The sequence below is a fragment of the Penicillium crustosum genome (genome assembly GCF_028827405.1).
Source record: "Penicillium crustosum strain IBT 35664 chromosome Unknown utg000002l_segment0_segment0, whole genome shotgun sequence".
Taxonomy (NCBI): domain Eukaryota; kingdom Fungi; phylum Ascomycota; class Eurotiomycetes; order Eurotiales; family Aspergillaceae; genus Penicillium; species Penicillium crustosum.
Window position 1 is genome coordinate 5,604,258 of NW_026623123.1, and position 19,970 is coordinate 5,624,227.

General features: G+C 48.3%; 6 protein-coding genes across 6 annotated transcripts; 3 read left to right on the top strand and 3 right to left on the bottom strand.

Annotated features, from left to right (window-relative positions):
- Positions 1-803: 803 nt before the first annotated feature.
- N7487_005626 (uncharacterized protein) lies at positions 804-1,356 on the top strand (the record flags this gene model as incomplete). Its single annotated transcript, XM_056873373.1, has 2 exons — positions 804-937; positions 1,185-1,356. The coding sequence occupies 2 exons, from the start codon at positions 804-806 to the stop codon at positions 1,354-1,356; spliced, it is 306 nt and encodes a 101-aa protein (XP_056731093.1).
- A 1,865-nt stretch (positions 1,357-3,221) lies between these two features.
- On the top strand, positions 3,222-4,358 carry N7487_005627 (uncharacterized protein; the record flags this gene model as incomplete). Its single annotated transcript, XM_056873374.1, has 4 exons — positions 3,222-3,380; positions 3,460-3,746; positions 3,838-4,051; positions 4,107-4,358. 4 exons carry the CDS (start codon positions 3,222-3,224, stop codon positions 4,356-4,358), a joined length of 912 nt encoding a protein of 303 aa, XP_056731094.1.
- A 1,625-nt stretch (positions 4,359-5,983) lies between these two features.
- Positions 5,984-6,607, top strand: N7487_005628 (DUF967 domain protein; the record flags this gene model as incomplete). The annotated part of the gene is made up of 2 exons (XM_056873375.1): positions 5,984-6,010; positions 6,062-6,607. 2 exons carry the CDS (start codon positions 5,984-5,986, stop codon positions 6,605-6,607), a joined length of 573 nt encoding a protein of 190 aa, XP_056731095.1.
- A 387-nt stretch (positions 6,608-6,994) lies between these two features.
- bipA (Hsp70 family ATPase KAR2) lies at positions 6,995-9,131 on the bottom strand (the record flags this gene model as incomplete). Its single annotated transcript, XM_056873376.1, has 3 exons — positions 6,995-8,666; positions 8,720-8,884; positions 8,950-9,131. 3 exons carry the CDS (start codon positions 9,129-9,131, stop codon positions 6,995-6,997), a joined length of 2,019 nt encoding a protein of 672 aa, XP_056731096.1.
- Positions 9,132-10,206: 1,075 nt separating this feature from the next.
- N7487_005630 (putative translation elongation factor EF-1 subunit) lies at positions 10,207-13,044 on the bottom strand (the record flags this gene model as incomplete). Its single annotated transcript, XM_056873377.1, has 6 exons — positions 10,207-11,414; positions 11,474-11,656; positions 11,707-12,246; positions 12,309-12,434; positions 12,653-12,703; positions 12,810-13,044. 6 exons carry the CDS (start codon positions 13,042-13,044, stop codon positions 10,207-10,209), a joined length of 2,343 nt encoding a protein of 780 aa, XP_056731097.1.
- A 2,603-nt stretch (positions 13,045-15,647) lies between these two features.
- Positions 15,648-19,359, bottom strand: pan2n2 (poly(A)-specific ribonuclease; the record flags this gene model as incomplete). The annotated part of the gene is made up of 4 exons (XM_056873378.1): positions 19,215-19,359; positions 17,857-19,148; positions 16,686-17,804; positions 15,648-16,620 (listed from the first exon to the last, which is right to left on the bottom strand). Exons 1-4 carry the CDS (start codon positions 19,341-19,343, stop codon positions 15,648-15,650), a joined length of 3,513 nt encoding a protein of 1,170 aa, XP_056731098.1. The 5' UTR covers positions 19,344-19,359.
- Between the last annotated feature and the right edge of the window lie 611 nt (positions 19,360-19,970).

A 19,970-nucleotide genomic window follows, 5' to 3' on the forward strand; every position in this document is an offset into this window, starting at 1 on the left:
GATTCAAAATCGTCCACAAAAAAGCCTTCAAATAGCGGGCTTTGAGCAATGATATCCCATATAGTGTATCCAAGTATCCATATATCGGATAAAAGTTTGAGGGGCTTAGTTGGCTAAAGTCGAGCCTCCGGGGGTTAGATCAAAGAGGCATGGATGACTCGAATCTCTTTTCTTGCACCGAGGAGAATGTTTTGCCAAGTCTGAAAGGAGGATCCTAGCATATAGACGTTTGAGATTCTCATTTGCTTCTCCATACCAGACAGGAAAGACACCATATTCCGGGACCCCGAGGGGGAGCTTTTGATCATCTAATCGATTGACTCTCCTGGGCTCTCGTGCCGGCTCTCCATACAGCCCATGTGACCTTGATTGTTCCCAGTATATTTAGTCTTGGTACTCCAGATAGTTTCTTTCCTTTCCCCGCGCAATATAGAGGTTTTTCAGTGTCCTCCTATCTTCATAGAAGCCTACTACTTCATCTCTATCAGATTATGAGCACTAGGGATGCCTGTACACAGTGGGTCTCTGATCCCGGCTCGTTGGTGATCTTCTTTCAGAGAGCTTTCTATGGGGTACCATACCACGCATCATGGGGAGAAGCCAGACTCCGCGATGAAGAGCAATGGTCGGGCTGTGTGGTCATCGGAAGACAGTCTATCACTTCCAGAACTAGGCTTGATATATGCTAACAATGAGGTTATAATATAACGACCATGGTTACCTTGGCTGTTTAAATTTTATTTCTCGCGTCTGCCTACATTGTTTCTCGTTTTCCTTTCTACCCTTCATCTCCAAACATATGTATGGATCGCCTTGCAATTGACCTCGGCCTTGGCCCAACACGGGGAGAATTCGACAATCCCGCAGTAAGAACTGCGGTAAACCCTAAGCCTATGGCCGGGTACGCTTATGGTAAGGAAATCTCCAACCTACCTTGGTGATATACCCTCGATATGCTAAACACTTCTCAATAAGGAGAGCACAGGTGTATATGACGTCACAGTGAATGGTGAGCAGATGTATGGCTTAGTCTTCGGTGACTAAGTGTCCCTGCGCCGCTACTGCGCAAAGACCACCCCGGAGCTAGTAAGGATACCTGATACGAGTGGTCGTGCTCCCCGGGTAAGTTATCCATATATTTGATATACTTTTTTATATATAGGGATGATGCTAATATTATATAGCGTAGCCTTGAATAAGGAGAACACAGGAATCTGCGATGTTGCAGTCAATGGCGACCAGATGTGCGGCATGTTCTTTGGAGACCAAGTCTCTCCGTGTCGACACCTGCGTAACAAGCACCCAGGAACAGGTGAGGAGATACTTTTCATATGCTACGAATGTTTTCCTGAATAGGAGTGACAGGCATGATGTGTTGATTGAGCATATCATCATGTGTAGGGCAAGACCGCGGAAGACAGATATTATTATTCTACTGTCATTTTCCCACCTAGGGATTGGGTTATGTGTATCAGTAGGCTCATATGGAGCTTTTCTAGGATTGTTTTCACCACCGAATAGTGATCTGAAATACTCTACCACCAAGGGCGTTCTCTTGCCGCTATGAGACCCGGTTATACTTTTTAGCGCTTCGTATATTGTGGAGTGATGTTCTCCAACTAATGCCCCTCCTTCTACCGTAACACCGAGAAGAGAAGAACATCCAGGAAAGACAACAGAGTGTCTGTTATACAAGTACAATATTCCTTATATGATCTCGAGTCAGATGAACTATATTTCAAGGTTATCGGAGTCCCACGTTGTTTAAGGACAAAGGTCACATGCGCATCCGAGTGCGCGCTCGTATATCTCCACTGGGAATGGAGCCCACGAGTGGATATTCTATGCAAGACGGGTAATTGCAGGACTAGCGGGGATTGGGAGTGTATTGGGCTAAAATATTACCCAAAGATAGAGGTGCGGTTGAGTGCCTGGTTCCAATTATTCCACGTGTGATGGAAGTGGGTAATGAGGCTTCAAACTATTCAATTTTATGATATCTTGGGTCATTCCCCACGTCGCAAATATTAAGCGTATATTGTTGACATTGGATACGAGCATCGTATGTTGTATGTTTTGGATATTCGGGTAAATGGACCATTTTGACTAATAGCGCAAACTTTGGTTATTTCTGGACCTCGGGAACTGCGTGTCCAGGGGTTAACAATTAGTAACATGAACATGTGGACCGAGCAATGATATTTTATTTTTGAGGGCAATTGATATGAAGAGAATAAGTGTATACCTATGTTGTAATAAGATGTCATTCCATTGACTAAAGCTCGGGTCGAATGACCCTACAAAGTACAGCGCTGACCAGTTACAAGACGTTAAGAGACGGAGAAATAGCGGGAAAACAAAGGACCTTTCTTTGAATGCTTGTCCTTTTGAATTCTTTGTATTATTTGTATTCTCTGTACTCTTTATGTTGTCGATATTCTTTGTTGTGCTCCTCCAACATTGTGTGTTTTGGATCTTTCCGTAGTGTGCGAATAGTAAAACTACCGTTCTATTTGTCTTGGTTTGTGCTCGATTAACTTCAAATCCAAGACAAACGGGAAATTAAAACCTTGGAAAAACAATCAACATCGTGCAGTAGCTCGAATCGTCATCCCCATAAACGCCACCTCCGTTTCTCCGCACATGCGACTCATCGCGGGGACAAACTCTCCCCCGTCTCCGGGGATTTTCCGGGGTTCATCCAAGGCAATGCATGATGACCTGGACAACAAGGAATAAAGGAATAGACCTAAAATTGAGATGTGTTTTTTTGCCATCCAAAGGTGTTAAAGCGTTGAGTCTTTTGAGTTTCTCAACTCCCCTATTCCCAACCCCTGTAGGGCCCAATGACGGTAGACCATCTAGTGGCCATCTGGTGGCGTCGCCAATTACTTTTTTGTGGGTTGAATTAACCAAATAAGACAAGGAATAACTTACACTAATGGCCGTGCTTATGAAATTTACAAATATTAATAAATTATCATTCTCCTTCCATCTTCGTTTTAGAACCCTAATGATGTTGCACCTATGTGCGCGATAGAGACGGCTCTTCTTTTGGTGACTGGACTTCATGAAGTTTGCGTTTTATTTATTTCCTGAACTCCCTATCGGAAACGAGTTTCCGCCTATTTCACCTCTTCCACCTCGTTTACCTGATCTTTATTTACTCTCCACGACAACTCTCTAGCAACTGCCCAAGGTTGACATGAATACAGCCCACGATGACTACCGATCACGTCTCGAAGCCTACCGAGGCCGATGCCCTGATCCTCGAAGCTTGGGGCCAGGGTCTGATGGTCGGAAGTCTACTCATTATGGCCGCTATAACTCTTGCCAATATGAAATCACATATTCTCTTGCACAAGCTGATCTTCGCTGAGGTAAGGAAGTCAAAGGACTACCTAACCCAGTCATTTATACGCTGAGCAGAACTTCGGCTAATATTTGCATTAACTATAGCTCATTCTAGCTATGGCCCATGGTACTTTTATCTTCCCCCACGAGCCAGTCTATGGCTGGTATCTATCCGTAACCGCGATCGGTCTCAACATCTCCTGGGCCCTGCATAATGTTATCGCCTGGATGAAGAATCGCCCATTCCTATCGCGAAAGGTTTCGATCATCTACATTGCCACTGTTATTCTCTGCTGGCCCTATTGGGGTTTGGAGATCTATGCGAACTTCACATACTTCAACAATATCAATAAGATTTTCCTGACGACTCGGCCAATGGAGCCATTATTCCGGTTCGTCATTCCCTTTCCGTTCAAATATCGAGTGCGATTCCTTCAAATTTGAAGTCACTTTTGCCCTAACATATATATCCTCTATCAACAGGGACCCATGGTGGATCTTCACAACAGCCAGTCTATTCTGGACGATCAAGCGCGAATACAACTTCGGATTATGGGAACTCCTAGTAGTCAGCCCACGCTTCGGAATCATGCTAGCAGCAATGTGCCTGTCAATTATTTTCATGATTGTCGATACCTGCAGTGTGCTGAATGCCTTTTCCAGCACGCTCCCAACAGGTGTCGAACCGTTCTGGAAAGTACGTTCCCATCCTGCTGGTCTATTTTCCACAACACACACTAACCATATCCCAGCTATCCTTTATCTTCAAATGTCTCTGCGACACTGTCATTCTTGACGACTTCAAGACAGCCCTCGATCATTTACGTATACACTGGATGCGCAAGAAGGATGGACAGTTGTTCGTCACCCCACTCACTGCTCCGAGCTCCAACCCTCGTCCATATAGGGCAGGTGGGGATATTGAGGCTGGTGATTTGCCTACTACCCCTAATACCCCTACGAAGGGATCATATTCCCATGCAGTGCATCTGGACGACGTTTAAATGTTTAATGAAATACCCCGGTTTGCTTAAGGATCTTGATTCGAGGCGTAGCATTTCAAGAAAACAAAACAGAAGGAAACAAATAAGGGAAAGCTTCATCGAGGTTAGGTAATTAATGGGACATACAGATCCTTTTCTATTTGTAGATATGCTGCCATAGGTAAGGGGATCTGCACAACCCCTGGAGAATTCATTCGGAGGATTATCATATCTTCATGCAGTGTCGCATTTACGAAGTTCTTTTTCCTGGTCTCACTACCTACGGTGAACGGTACTTGAAAAACGTTGTAGATATAAAAGAGGACATGTTTGTTTCATCCATTCTTCACTTCTCAATCGTTTAATTCTCACTTCTGAATGTCAACCAAAGAGACAATAGTTCACTTTCCGGCCACTTAGATAACTCTTACTTTCCAAGGTTTCCGAGTTCTTCTTGCCAAAACAAGAGTTGGGTAAATATCCCTCTGCTACACCTCACAGCTGCTTTTCTTCTGCAGATCTCCAACCCTCTTCTGCAAATCAGCCTAGACCCACAACGAACCCTTAACAACAGTGATGTGTCAACCCACTCAGCCCCCAGCTCAATAGTGAGAAATGCTCAAACTACGCAACGCTTCATCGATGCCACCGATCGTGGAATGACGCCTGACTCTACCATTCTTGAACGATCATTCAGCTTGAAATCAGTTATCTCTACCACATCCTCGTTTAGTCGACATTTCCAGAAAGCACGTTCTCGGCCAAATTTGCAGGATGTTCGTCAGATTGGCATGGGATTACAGGTGTCGTGTTCGAACAGGCTGATAAGGAGTTTTCCTAAATGGGCTTCTGCATTGACTACAGGCTAGACGCTATACGAATATCGCTAATACCGACATATCACTGACGCAAGAACTGTCTTCGGAATACACTAGGGGCTGTAGGCTGGGTGAATGAATAAACACACTCATCGCCAGCATTTTGTGGGTCTGTGTTTTCTTAATAATTTTGTGGACTTCGTGTAGATTAAATGTCGGGATCGGCTTCTCGGTGGCATGCTACTCGCCGAGATTTCGGGCCACTCCTCTCCGCGGGACTTATGTACGTACAGCGAACAGCGCACCCGCTTTATTGCACCACATCAGGTATCGCAGAGGCAAGAGCCATTTTATTTCACTTTGCGGGAGATATAATTGTCGCAGCCTCATTTGAGGGCCCTGAAGACCTAGGTAATTAGAATTGTGTTGAAGAATGAGAGTGATTTTGGGAGTCGGGATTACATCGGAATGCGGAGAGATCGGAGTCCGCCAAGGAGGGGTAGTTTCGGCAAGTTTGCCGATCTATACGGCATCAGAACATTTGCATGGTCTAGTTGGATATTGATATTGATATTCAAGGATACCATCCAAGAGTAGGTGATTGTGAAACCAATTACTCCTACAACCTTGTAACGCAATATGACAATAATAATAACATTGGCAAATCTCCAGATCTCGGCGACGTCACCGATGCGACCAAAGGAAGGTCCACCCCCAATTTACCCCCACGCATACAAATACTCGATCCCCCCTCTAAAGTTGCTCTCCTTTTCTTCATCATTTACATACATACCTAACTACGAAAGTAAACATCCAACTACATCAATCATGGCTCTTTCCGCACCCAGCACAGACGTGAGTTCCCCATACTCGCAACACAAAAACCAAAAGCTAACCAAGAAACAGCCCAACGTCCTACTCGCACAAGAAACAAGCGCAGACCAAATCTTCCCCACCTTCACAGCAGACACCGCCTGGCAACTCGGAAATGCACTGAGAGACCGAATCCTCAGTCTCCCAGAGGGCCAACGCAAGCCAGCCCTAGTCTCCATCGCTCTCAGCGGCGGAGCCCCGCTCCACGTGGTATTCCAATCTGCGACAGAGAGCGGCACGATCCCCGACAACGAGAACTGGGTGCGCCGGAAGCGCAACACCGTGCTCCGGTTCGGTGTCTCGAGCTGGACTATGAGACAGAAGACCGTTAGTGGGCTTGCGGCTGGTGCCTCGGCGGACGATGTGGAGGCTGCTTTTGTTAGCAAGTATGCTGTGCCGAGTGCCACTGGAGGTGCTGTTGCAGATGAGTATGCTATTCATGGTGGTGCATACCCGATTCGCGTGCGTGGGGTTGATGGGATTATTGGTGTTGTTGTTGTCAGTGGGTTAAAGCAGGAGGATGATCATCAGGTTGTTGCAGAGACTATTCAGGCGTTTATTGCTCAGCAGGCGAAATAGATGTTGTATTTAGTCAACACTGTAAGATTGAAATGAGAATAAAAACATCACCTGCATTTATTACAGAATGAACCGAAGGAGGGACACTGTACATTTTGCATGGGAATGCCATACCTTCGCCATATGCATTACATACGTAAGTAGCAAAGTACACCAGATTACCGGATTTAGTTCGATAAAAATACTTCTATTGACTTGTTACTGCGGTACTATCTTTAATAAAAGAATGCAAGGTATCATTGTATTGTATTCTGCGCTGGCGTTCAACAACCAGGCTGAAAAGTTGGATGGGACACCAACAATGCCCCGTGTAGATTCAAACACAAAAGGGGACTCAAGCAAAAGAAAAAAAAGTGGAACTCCATGAATAATGCCTCAAAGATAATTTTACAGTTCGTCGTGGTCGAGGGGCTCGTCATCCTCATCAGGAGAAGCAGAGCCGTACAGCTTGCTGGTGATGGGGTAAGCCACACCGGAAAGCTGCTCCTTCTGCTCCTCAAAGTCCTCCATGGTAGCGGTGGCGGCGTTGTCCTCGAGCCAGTCGTTGACCTCCTTGACAGCGTCGAGGATAGTCTGCTTGTCATCCTCATCGATCTGGCCACCCAGACCGTTCTCATCGTTGACCTGGTTCTTCAGGCTGAAGGCGTAGTTCTCAAGGCCGTTACGGGCCTCGATCTTGCCCTTGATGGCCTTATCCTCCTCGGCGTATTGCTCGGCCTCCTGGACCATGCGGTCGATCTCCTCCTGGGAGAGACGGCCCTTGTCGTTGGTGATGGTGATGGACTCGGCCTTGCCAGTGCCCTTGTCGGAGGCGCTGACCTTGAGGATTCCATTGGCATCGAGGTCGAAAGCAACCTCAATCTGGGGAACACCACGGGGCGCGGGAGGGATGTTGGTCAGCTCGAACTTGCCGAGCATGTTGTTGTCCTTGGTCATCGAGCGCTCACCCTCGAACACCTGGATCAGGACGGTGGGCTGGTTGTCGGCGGCAGTCGAGAAGATCTGCGACTTGCGGGTAGGGATGACGGTGTTGCGGGGAATGAGCTTGGTCATAACACCACCAGTGGTCTCGATACCGAGAGTGAGGGGGTTGACATCCATGAGAACGACATCGACCATGGAGTCGTCACCGGAGAGAATACCACCCTGAACGGCGGCACCGAAGGCGACAGCCTCATCGGGGTTGATACCCTTGCTGGCCTTCTTGCCGGCAAAGAACTCCTCGAGAAGAGCCTGAACCTTGGGGATACGGGTAGAACCACCAACAAGAACGATGTCATCGACCTCGGACTTCTTAACCTTGGCGTCCTTCAGAACCTGCTCAACAGGCTTGAGGGTCTTCTTGAACAGATCAACGTTGAGCTCCTCGAACTTAGCGCGGGTAAGAGTCTCAGAGAAGTCCTCGCCGTTGTGGAAGGCCTCGATTTCAATGCGAGTGGACATCTGGGAAGAGAGAGTACGCTTGGCCTTCTCAACCTCGCGCTTAAGCTTACCCATAGCCTTAAGATCCTTCTTGATATCGGTGTTGTTCTTCTTGTTGTACTGCTTGACGAAGTACTCCATGACACGGTGGTCGAAATCCTCACCACCAAGGTGAGTGTCACCAGCGGTAGCCAGGACCTCGAAAACGCCGTTGTCGATAGACAGAAGAGACACATCGAAGGTACCACCACCAAGATCGTAAACAATGACCTGGCGCTCGTCACCGGTCTTATCAAGACCGTAAGCGATAGCGGCGGCGGTGGGCTCGTTGACAACACGGAGGACGTTGAGACCGGCGATAGTACCGGCATCCTTGGTAGCCTGACGCTGGGCGTCGCTGAAGTAGGCGGGAACGGTAACAACGGCGTGGGTGACAGACTTGCCCAAGAAGCTCTCGGCGATCTCCTTCATCTTACCGAGAATCATGGCGGAAATCTCCTCGGGGGTGAAGGTCTTGGGGGACTGGTTGACGTCGACCTTGACTTGGGGCTTGCCATCCTTCTTGACGACCTTGAAGGGGTAGTTCTTGACGTCCTTCTGAATGTCCTTGTCATCAAACTTGCGACCAATCATACGCCTGCGATGTGTTAGTGTTGAGTTCATGCTGTTATGGGTGTAGTGATTGCTTACTTGATGTCGAAGACAGTGCGCTCGGGGTTGGCGGCATATTGGTTCTTGGCGGCGTCACCAACGAGGCGCTCCTCATCGGTGAAAGCAACGTAGGACGGGGTAATACGGTTTCCTTGGTCGTTGACGAGAATCTCGACCTTGCCGTTCTGCATCACACCAACACAACTGCAGTGCAAGTTAGCAAGCTGTCTCATTCAACTCGAACAGTTTTCCAAACTGCGGTAACTTACGAGTAAGTTGTTCCCAAATCAATACCAATAACATTGCCGTAGCTCTCGGGGGAGTTCTCCTCCTGAGCGTGGGCAGTGTTTCCAAAGAACGCCAGAGGCGCGACGAGGACGAAGAGGAGGTAGAAGATGGTGGTCCAGGCGAATGGCTTGGACGCGCCATCGCGTGCGGATAGGCGAGCCATTGTGAAGGATGTATGTATAGACAGGTGGATCGAAGTCCTTTTTCAACACGAAAACAACAAAAAGCTGTCGTTATGGAAGCTTTGCGCGTGCCGCTCTAAACAGCTGCGCAGACGAGTAAACACAAGGCGTGTTTGACTCTATGAACCCTTATGTTAGTCGACGATGTGTGGGAAAGGGACCCAGGGCGAAGTGAGTGAATGGGAGAATGGTTAGGAGAAGAATCGAAGGAGGAGGACTTCTTGTACGCGGATATGACCCAGCGGCCATGCTGGCCTTTTCCCAGTTCAGGTCACTTCTCGTGCGCCGATTGGCTGGAGTTCGTTCGGCAGTGGCTGACTCAGAAACCGCCCTGCAGCTACACCGCCTTCCTCAACAGGCATTATGCTTCCCAAAATAGTCTAGCGGCAGGGGTCTATCCACAGAGGGCTCGGGGCTTCCACCAATCAACGGCTGCCAAATGATCGAACTTGCTAGAAGGGGGCCAAATGTTTTGCCCCTTCGGGGAATCCAATCTCAGGTGCTACTGAAGTTTACCCGGTTGACTCACGTCCTTGCCACTGACCACGTGTTGATATATTGGTTTATACTACACTGTAACAGCCTAATCTGATGCCAATTCATTGATCAGAACAAGTGGCATCTTGATCAAGAGGAGTGCTGTCGAGGTATATTCCGTACTGCGGGCCTAGATGTTGGCCGGGGATCTCCCGAGTAGGGGCGTGGCACAGAGCACCCACCATACCCTGGGAATTTAGTACAGCAGCTTATGAGTCTAACTCTAATGGCACTACTCATGCGATATATTTCAATAATTCATTCAATAATTGAGTCTGAAATTATTTCCCAACTGATATCTGAAATCATGTACGGAGTACTCCGTACATTCGAAATCATATTCAAGAAACACATTTACCGACAAATCAGCCTTAGATCGAATACTATTTATTCTACTCCGTGTGATATATATATTTTTTTGCTTGTATGACCGAAAATTCGAGATAATCAATAATGTGCTACGTACTAAGGACGGAACATTGTGACATATCGTATGATATTGATTTTGATTAAGAAAGCTCATTCTAATAAACCAGCAGCCACCGTCGAGCCACCCGCGCGCAGGACGATCCTGGTCGGTGCCTCCAGAGGAACAGCTTGATCCATCTCAACCACAATACGCGCCACGACACCCGGACCGACGATTTTAGGGCGTTTCTTGATAGCCGCTCCTGATGCTTTGTCTAGGGAGGCAACCAGTTTACTGATGCGACCAGGTACATGTAGACGGCCACGGTGCACATCCACTTGCATGGGCATCAGGTGTTCGAAGGCCAAAACTTTGGCGGTGAAAGACGTGATGGTAGGAATCGGGGAGGAAGGACGGCAAACAACGTCACCGGAACGGAGGTGAATAGGGTCGATATTTGCGATATTTAACACCACATTTTGACCCGCCACAGCCCAGTCGCTTGGTTCGCTGTCCACCTCCAAACTGCGCACAGTTGCTGTTTCGCCGCTAGGCATGATCAGGATCTGGTCGCCCATTTGCAAGCTGCCTGCGTCGATACGGCCAGAGATGGAAAGCGGACTTTGCACGCCACCTCGGAAGACATCACCGATGGTCATACGCAAAGGCTTCTCGAGGGCATGCGTGTATGGCTCCGATGTTTCCAGTTCTTCAATCAACGTGCGACCTGTGTACCAGGATGCAAGAGGGTCGTCAGTCCGCCGGGAAATGTTGTCGCCCAGAACTCCTGAGCATGGCACGAAGGAGATGTTGCTATCCTGGAAGCCTGCAGTTGTCAAGAATGCAGAAATCTGCTGTTCAATCTCTTCAAATCGTTCGTGATCCCATTGCACGGTATCCATCTTGTTCACAGCCACCACGATCTTTTGAACGCCCATGCTGCGCACTAGCAGAGCGTGCTCCTTAGTCTGACCCTTCAAGCCCGACTCGAATTTGCCCACACTGGAATCGATGACCAGAACAGCAAAGTCTGCCTGACTGGCACCAGCGATCATGTTCGGGACGAAGTCACGGTGACCTGGTGCATCAACAATGGTGAAGGCTGTCTTGTCGGTCTCAAACTGATTGGTGGCGATGTCTATTGTCACGCCTCGTGCTCTCTCCTCCGACCCTTGGTCCAGCACCCAGGCTAGCGCGAATGAGCCCTTACCGATCTTCTCGGCCTCTCGCCGATACCTATCTAGAGTCCGTTGGTCGATTGCACCTTGATCTGCTAACAACCGTCCCATGAGAGTGCTCTTTCCAGCATCGACATGACCTATATTGCATATGTATCAGTTCAGGTCCTAACTTTCTTGTCGGTCGAAGTTGACTTACCAATAACCACAAAGTTTGCAGACCGCTTGCGCGTGGACTTCTTGTACTCTGAAATAACATCAAGATTCTTGCTCTTGACAGTCACTTTGTCTTCCACTGAGAGATCCTTCATGCCACCTGCCAGATCAGACTGGCCTTTCTTCACTGCTGCCGATTTCGATGCGGCTGATTTCGACTTCATACCTACATATTATTAGGCAATTGCCTTTAAACCTTCCTGCGGGTCGCCAAACCTTTCGCTGTGTTCTGTGCATTGAGAACGACATCGTCGGGGCTGGGCGCTGCAAAGTCAAAAGGTTCAGCATGGTCCTGTCCATAGATCCTCAATAGATCTGAGCTGTTGAAGTGCAAGTGGCTGGGCTCAGCTGCTGTCGGGCCCGTTGCTGCGCCAATAAGAGCTCTGGCAAATGCCGAGGGCTCGGCTCGAATGGTAGGCACTGGTTGCCGAGGTTCTGGTTCTCTCGGCTCGAGCACCATCCTTTGCACTGACTCAGAAACCTCAGATACTGGTGACTTTTTTGTGTCAGATTCGGGGCACTTCGGTGTCAGATGCGAGGAAGAGTTCGGGGCTGCTGAACGACGGAGAGGTGCAGGACTCTCTGAAGGTTTTGGTGTGGACCTCCCGCTAGCTGCAAGTCTGTCACGAAGGGAGCGCGCTGCACCCGGATGATCAAGCGAGGATGTCTTCGGTTGTTCGAATTTGGGAGTTGATGGAGTTGAAGTCTCCGGCTGTGATGGTGCCTTCTCGCCATCTTTCTTCTTCCGGGCTGCAGCTAGGGCGGCCAACTTAGAGAGTTTTCCACCACTCTCCGGTGCACCCCCAAGAGCCCCAAACGTGGATAAAGCGGCTCAATCAGGATATCCGACTTCCGATGAGAGGGGATGTTGAGCCAGGGACAATCGCGAAAAAAATCGGCAGCCGAGAAGTGTGCTGTAGCAGGAGGAGCGGGGTATGCCGGCACTGGAAGACCCGTTAGAACATTGTTCAAACTTCTATGGCATCAGTTTCGAGTCTCTAGGTATCACACGGGATGTTTTGCACCAGATACACACATTTTCATTCGCAAGGAACAGCAACATCGATAACCGGGGCGCGCAGAATATCTTGTGCCCCAGACCCAGACCCCGAGCCCAGCGACGACACTTTAGGATAACAATTATCCCATGAACACTGCTTACCTGGTTGAATCTTCGATTTCTGCAGCTTCGTAGCCTCCTTCTCTCTCTTTCCTGCATGCAGAGCTTCGATTAGCTGAATTCAACAACAAACATTTGAATGCGGAGACTCGTGTAGGTACATTATGTGACGCGGAGTATCTGCGAAAATTGAACGTACCTCTCAAATAATTGACCGACTTCTCAATATCATTGTAGTAATGCCATAATGCGTCTTGGACTTCTTCTTTCGTGGCGGTCACTGATGGTTGCCCAACATTGAGCTGTTGCAAAACAGCTGTTGTACACTGTTGCAAAAACTCCTGTTCCTCGGGGTCAGCAGTTATGTCGTCGTCGTCGTCATCATAAAAATCGTCATCATCGTAATCGACATCCTTAATACGGTGTCGCGACATTACGGCGTGAGGAGGTGGGGTAGAGAACGAGGGGACAAGTGACGGAGAAGGGACCGTAATTTACGGAGCATTTACGGAGCAGTTGAACCTGACCGCCTTTCTTACCGCCTTGGTCACCGCCTTTTAGATTGATGACATAGGGACCAGGGGACATTGTGCCTGAATGCCTAATTTAGAACGGCAGAATAATTAAAATACGTGAATTGCTATTACACATGCCTTAATAATCAACATACCCCACCTGTTTGCAAGTCCACAAAATGAAGCTTTTGTACACTATACAAATGCCGGTATCCCATATTTTTAGACGTTTACAAATCCAAAACGATGAAGCTTTTATACACCATACCAATACGGACTTGCAAACCGGCTTGCAACCGCTAAAAATAATGGAGATGTTTGATTTGTGTGGTGTACAAAAGCTTCGTTTTTTTAGTCCTGCGAACCGCCCAGGAATATCGAAATTATCTGCATTTGTATGGTGTACAAAAGCTTCATCTAGGCAGGTTGATGTATTAACAATTCACAATACACTGCATACTGTATTAGGGCGGTATATAAGGCGGTACTGATTCAGGTATCCAGGCATCGAAGTCCCCCCCCAGTACAACACACCCCTCAGCTCTGCACTTCCTTATACAGACACAAATTGCGCTCCGAATCCTGAAACTCCAATGCCAATAATTGCAGACACATTATAGTGCATAGACAAAACACAGACAAACAAACCAACAACCATACAGACCAGGATGGGTGCATAACTTTGGCTTTCCGCACCACTGACATTATAGACTGGCGTGCAGAGTATGGATCAATATCAACCTCACCGGTGCTAGAATTATTCTACCCTCGCTGAGAAGTTTGGCGTCGAGATCAGGACGTTAGCTACTCCGTACATGACCTCGATTCGTCGCACAATCTTTCAATTGACACCAAGAATGAATAGTCGGACGCTTATGCGGCCTTATAATGTCTTTTTAGATGTTTTTTTTAGATATTTAAAAACATACTTTGTACAAGAGACTGTTCTATGTATAATCCTTGATCATGAAAGCTGATCGACTCCAAAATGTTGTGTACCGGTCTCGCGCCTTTCTTCCTAGTCCTTCTTTCCACCAGATCTGGTCGCCAGCCCGTATGGCCTTTCCCGAGGTCTCTTTGGACGATAAGTCAGTTTCTTATACTAGGGCCAGTTAGGCGGTAAAAGAGGGTTATACTCTCCTACTCTACGAAGGAGCCATCGCTCTTTCCTTTGAATTCCACCAACTCATCTGCCTTCCTTAGAAATTGTTAAGATGAACTTCTACCAGATACTCAACTTGGTCCCGGATTCCCGCGTATATGTCTATCATAATAGATGAAGCGCAACAAAACTACTCGGACGACATTCTATGGGATCATTCATGAAACCTTCATTGGGAAAGATGTAAAACCTGGAGCGCAAACTGTGTCCCATTTACACTCCTCACAACCTACCTGCGCCAATTGCAATCCCAGTCAAGAATCGTGTTTCTTTGCTGAAAGGAACATACCCCGAATCCCCAAAGACTTGCCTTTTCTACAGTGAAGCTGGGCACAGATTTATCGTCGAAATGTTCCACAGCAAGACGATTCAGAAGTGTTACGTTGATGAAGGGGCACACATGCGTTAATGGTAAAACTGACAAATGGTCATCCCGAGGGAACAGTGGCCATCCTCGATTTCATTGACCACGTATATTACCTCTAACATGCATTTGCAGCGAGCGGAGTAGTAGCGGCCCTGGAAGGGTCGACATTTTTATCCCTATCGCCAAATGGGGCACTCAAATGATTTTCGAATGTGACCGTCTGAATGAGCGTTGCAGGAGGGTCCAGCCTGGTTGAGCATATCCTGACCGGATCAAACCCCAAAAATGCATGACTGGTTGATCCTAGACTGTCGGACCTCTCATCCTAGATCCAAGCGACCTCAGGGTAGGTCTACTTAACCCTTACTCTCGTTGAATACTTAAACTAACAAGCTCGATAGAAACCTCCAGTGATAAACTATGGAGAGTGGTGTTTTCAAAGGACTATTCTAGAGATCGCATTTTGAATACCAAGAATGAGGAGATACCGTATCCGATGGCTTTAACGACTGGCGTGTAGGAAGCTGTGAATATAGGCTCAACCAGGAGTGTGGTTGCCGTAGTGGTGGTACGTGTCGCTCGGGGAGGCGCATGCTGTTTTACTTGATTCAGCGAAAAAAGTGCAATTGCTTCACCGTGTTGACTTTATTGACTGCGTTCGGTAACTTGAGCGTGGCTCTGAGTGACTGTTATGGCTATATGTGTCTACAGAGTAGGACGTGCTCAGCGTTGAGTGAATAGGACACCGAAAATCGGATTTGTTAGGGCAAATACGTTCCCCGTTCTCGAAAAACCACATCTTGTATGATGGAGACTCTAATTACTCCACCCAACCCAAGAGGAAGTATATTACCTGACCTAGACTAAAATCTGCATTATTTTATTCACAAGTTGAGTTTATCACTTCTAACAGTCTGGAAATGTACGTAGTATACTTTTCCGACACGAATGGTGCCGAAGGAGCCATAATGGAAAAAATGGAAGAATATTCATCTATCGAAGGGGACTACCTCCAAAAAAGTCACCGGTACCAGGTCCGGAAAAGCTCCCGTTGCTCGGGGTCAGCGCAATCGATCGCCGGAAAGCCTGGCGAGGGGTGGTAGGGGCACTGGGGGATCCAGAGATGGGAGCAGCTGATGTTGGGGGAACTGGCACCACGGACCGTGTGTCCGGGGTGCTGGGGGTGTTGCGACCGCTGTCATTCTGCATGGTGACAGCGGTGCCAGGTCGGGAGAGAACGGTTATGGTGCCTCCGTTTTTAGGGGGTGGACGGAATCCTAGCTTAGAGCCTTCGCGGAAGATCTCTTCGAGCATTTGTGAGACAATGCCTGCATCCTCGTATTCCTGGAACTTCTTCCAGAGACGCAAAGCCATGCGAGCATCCTCGATTGAGTCATGACCTTGTACGGTGTCAGGTGCGGGTTCTTCTTGGATATGCTCCTTGAACACAGCCCAAGCCAAGTACCGAAGGCTGAGACGCCGGTTCTTTCCGGGGTGGAAGAAGAGGTACTGTGTATCCACGGTTTGTGCCTTGGGTACTTGGATGTTGATTTTGCGGAAATCGGAGGCTAGACCGTGACCAACAAATACACAGCCGAGGTTTAGAAGCAGCCATAGCTTCTTGTAGGCAACCTTGAGTGGGACAAGGTTGTGTTCACTGGTTCGCGGATCTAGGTCACCGGGCTTGATGCCGGAATACTGAGTCACATAGTCCACAATTGGCTCACGGATGGTGATGTAGTCATCAATAAATGGAACTCCTTCTTGAACACCCATACCGCGCAAGACGGAAACACGGGCCAGCCCGCTCTTGTTGGGGCGTACCATTTCCTGCGATCCGTCTGCTTTGACATCAATCTCGGCTTTTTCTAGATCCACAAACTCGGTATCCAATGCGACAGGTGTCCCGGGCTGTGGCATTTCCTCCTCGGTGAGAGTTTGACATGACTCAACCTGACGGCCGCCACTACAAGAAGGCAACAGTTAGTATCTCTATTCAAACATCAATCTTAACCATGTTCGCAAACTTACTTCAAAGACCACTCGCGGAATAGCAGAGTTTTATCAAGGACGTTCTTCCAAGAGTCGTCGACCACATGACGTGGATCTCTCACTTGGTAAGCTAGCACGCAAGGTTGCTTCCAAGGCTGCGTAAACCGGAGTGCTTCATCTTTGTCAACCTCAGTGACCAAGAAGTCATTGAACAGGTGCCATTTGCCTTGTTCTTCGGGCTCGGCGCCTGAAATGGAAACATTGACGAAAGACACTAGGTGGGGCTTTTGATGTTCCGGGATGTCAATCTCCGCAACCAAGCCAACCAGATCATATACCGCAAGTCCGGGTGTTTGATTTTGGATTCGGAGGCGAAGATCATCCCCCTCAAAGCACATCACCTGTCCATTGGCATCAACGAGAACTCCAACGGCATCGGGCAACCACCCTGGGATTGCCCAAAGCCGACGGCAGAGAGGGTTTGTCAGGGCGGCATTAAGGACGAGAACCAAAGGCATGCGATGAATGGTCTTGCGGATAGTCACTTGCTGGTAGCGACGACAATAATTGCACCATCCTCGGTTTTGTGTCTCTCGCTCGATACTTGCGCGTAAAATATTGGAGAAGCGGAATAGTGGATTGCGTCGCGCGTGTTTAATATCGATATTCGGGTAAATCAGTTCATTGGCAAGTGAATTTCCAGGGCGCACAATTTCGTTCTGGCAGAACATGCACCGGATTGACTCAGATGCAATGGTGGCTAGGCGCTGATCGAGCTCTTCAGAACTAGGTTGAATCATGCGGAAATCTTGAGCTATTTGAGTCAGGAAGAAACGGTTGACTGCTTGGATCGCAGTTGAGAGAGATTTGTTGGTAAGATTCTCTTCCAAAAGACCCAGATTTGAGGCTTCTCGGAAGCTGCTGAATGTCTTGAGAAGGTTGGTGGCCTGACAATTTTGCCCGCTTGCCTTTTCAAGCATGTCGAACAAATAGCCCAGTTCACACAAAAGACAGTGTTCAAATATGCACGATCCGGCTGCATGATTTAGGGCGAGATTTCGGAAAAGTGGGATGAATTTGAAAAGTTGAAGAAGGGAATTCGTAAAAGAGTTGGAGATATGAGTCTCAAGTCCGGAGAATGAGGTCTTGTTGTAGAATCTATAGAGAACGTGAGCGAAGGGTAGTAAATGAATTGGAAGAGAAGACATACCTGAAATCAAAGTCGTCTACACCAAACCGGCTGTATTTGATTTCCACGTTGCTATATTTGAGCAATGGGTCGTCATCGCTCTCTCCGTTGATCTTTGCCCCTGCTAATGCCTCTGCGGCATCGCCAACCAAACCGTCTGACTTGCTGTAGTCTCGAGCCTTTTCACTCAGGAACTTTGGCGCAATAAGAGCCGGCTCTGCTGTAGTCAGTGCCCGGGTGTTTTCTATTTGATATCGACGAGTTTTTCTCGGGTTTGGAGCATGGTGTCCCATCTCTGCGGGGCGTAGATATGGCAATATGGACTGATCCAACGGAGCCGGCGGACTGCCAACTTCAAAAAGCAAATGGCTTGGCCATGCGGAAAAGAGACGTTCGTGGTAATAAGGCATCCCAACCATGCTTAATGGAGATTCGGGTGACCAATCTACCTGAGGAGGCCGCGCAGTAACATCAGCAAATTCCGTCTCTTTGCTCAATTCATTAAAATGAACCTTAGTCGGTGAGCCCCATAGGTGAATGGCGCATTCGGCATCGTTGATGGCCAATGCTTCTCCAGATGGCGACAGGTCAATACCGAGCACAAGTGACACATTGGCTTGTCTCAAGTTGACCGAATTTGGATTCATGAGATCGATCACTTGGAGTTGACCTGTTTGTGAAGCCACGAAGCTGGTAGTGTGAAGTTTGGGATGCATGCGCACGTATGCTGCTCCAGCATGGAACGGAATTGGAGGTAACGGGGTCAAGGTTTTCAGGTCATAAACATTTGCTAGAGGGTCCACGATTGGGGATCCGAGGTGGCGGACTGAGAAGCCACAGGTAACCAGCAGGTCATTTCGCGCATCCATGTCATTAACACCTGTTCCGTGGGCTTTCCATGACTTGACAACACTGAAGTCCGAAAGACTGAGGGCATTGACTGATCCGGTATCTGTTGCAGCACAGAGATATCGACTCTTTTTCATCATCGTGTACCCATGCTCAGTGGGCAGCTTCTCGACGATTGTGCCTTTATCGATATCTACCGTGAACATCACGCGCTGAGAACCCGCTACAAGGATTCGATTGGTCTGAGCGGTGAAGCTCATGCAGCGGAGGTCGACCATTTCATCGTGAGTAAGGTGCCACTGTGTCAAGCCTCGTCGGGTAATCATGTGCACACTCTTTGATGATAGCGAAATCACACCTCTTTCATGGAAGATTATTTGCCGTACTGAACCCTCAGAGACTGGATGAGCTCGAACAGAGGTATACCGTTGCAGCTCTGGCCCGTAAAAGGAAGAGACCCTGCCCTGGCGAATCGAACATACTCATCAGCGTCCCGCCTCGGAAATCGCTCAGCCAGTATCAGCACTCACGTATTCATTGCCTGTCCATAAAAGCTCCATCATATCGTCGAATGCCGTCGCCGTTGCCACAGTTGGCATAGCATGGGGACTCGGGGGCGGCATTGGGATACGCGACAGCTCATCCCAATCGGCCTCCATGCTTGCGGTAGCCTCTCGAGTCCAACTCCAGTATAGTGATTATAATGTGCTTTCTCTCTTTTTTGCGATGTGCCGGCCTGATGGGGCCTGGTGTAAACTGCTGTCTTCACCCACGTGGGAATACAGCGAGTGTGGGCATCGTTCGGCGCGAGGGACGCGATTGCGGGGAAGCTATCAGAGGATTTGGTGGTGGGATTTTGGCACAGTGAGAGGTTTGGAGTCGAAAAGGCACCAAACAGGCAGTCGAAGCTCGGCTCGAAATGCCTGACGCGACGAAATGAGAAACGGTCGGACTCCAACTGCTGTGCATGTTGCCGACGAGGAATAGGAACGGTGAGATGTTGGTATCATCACGTGATTTAAAACAATATCGCCAAGTCAAGTCGACGGGGGACAAATACCGCCTGGAACTTTAGAGTGAAGATCACCCAGAGCAATGGTTTATGTGCGGGAAATTCTTTTTCTTTTCAACAACAGAAGCATATGAATTTGGGCCTCATCAGAGGAGAAGATAGCTATTTTTATACCGTCCTGCATATGCATAGGTGCATGTGTGGCCACGACTGGCTTCAAAGCGGAGAATCAGATTCAATATTGTGTAGTGATACAAAGAACTTTCTTTTCTTT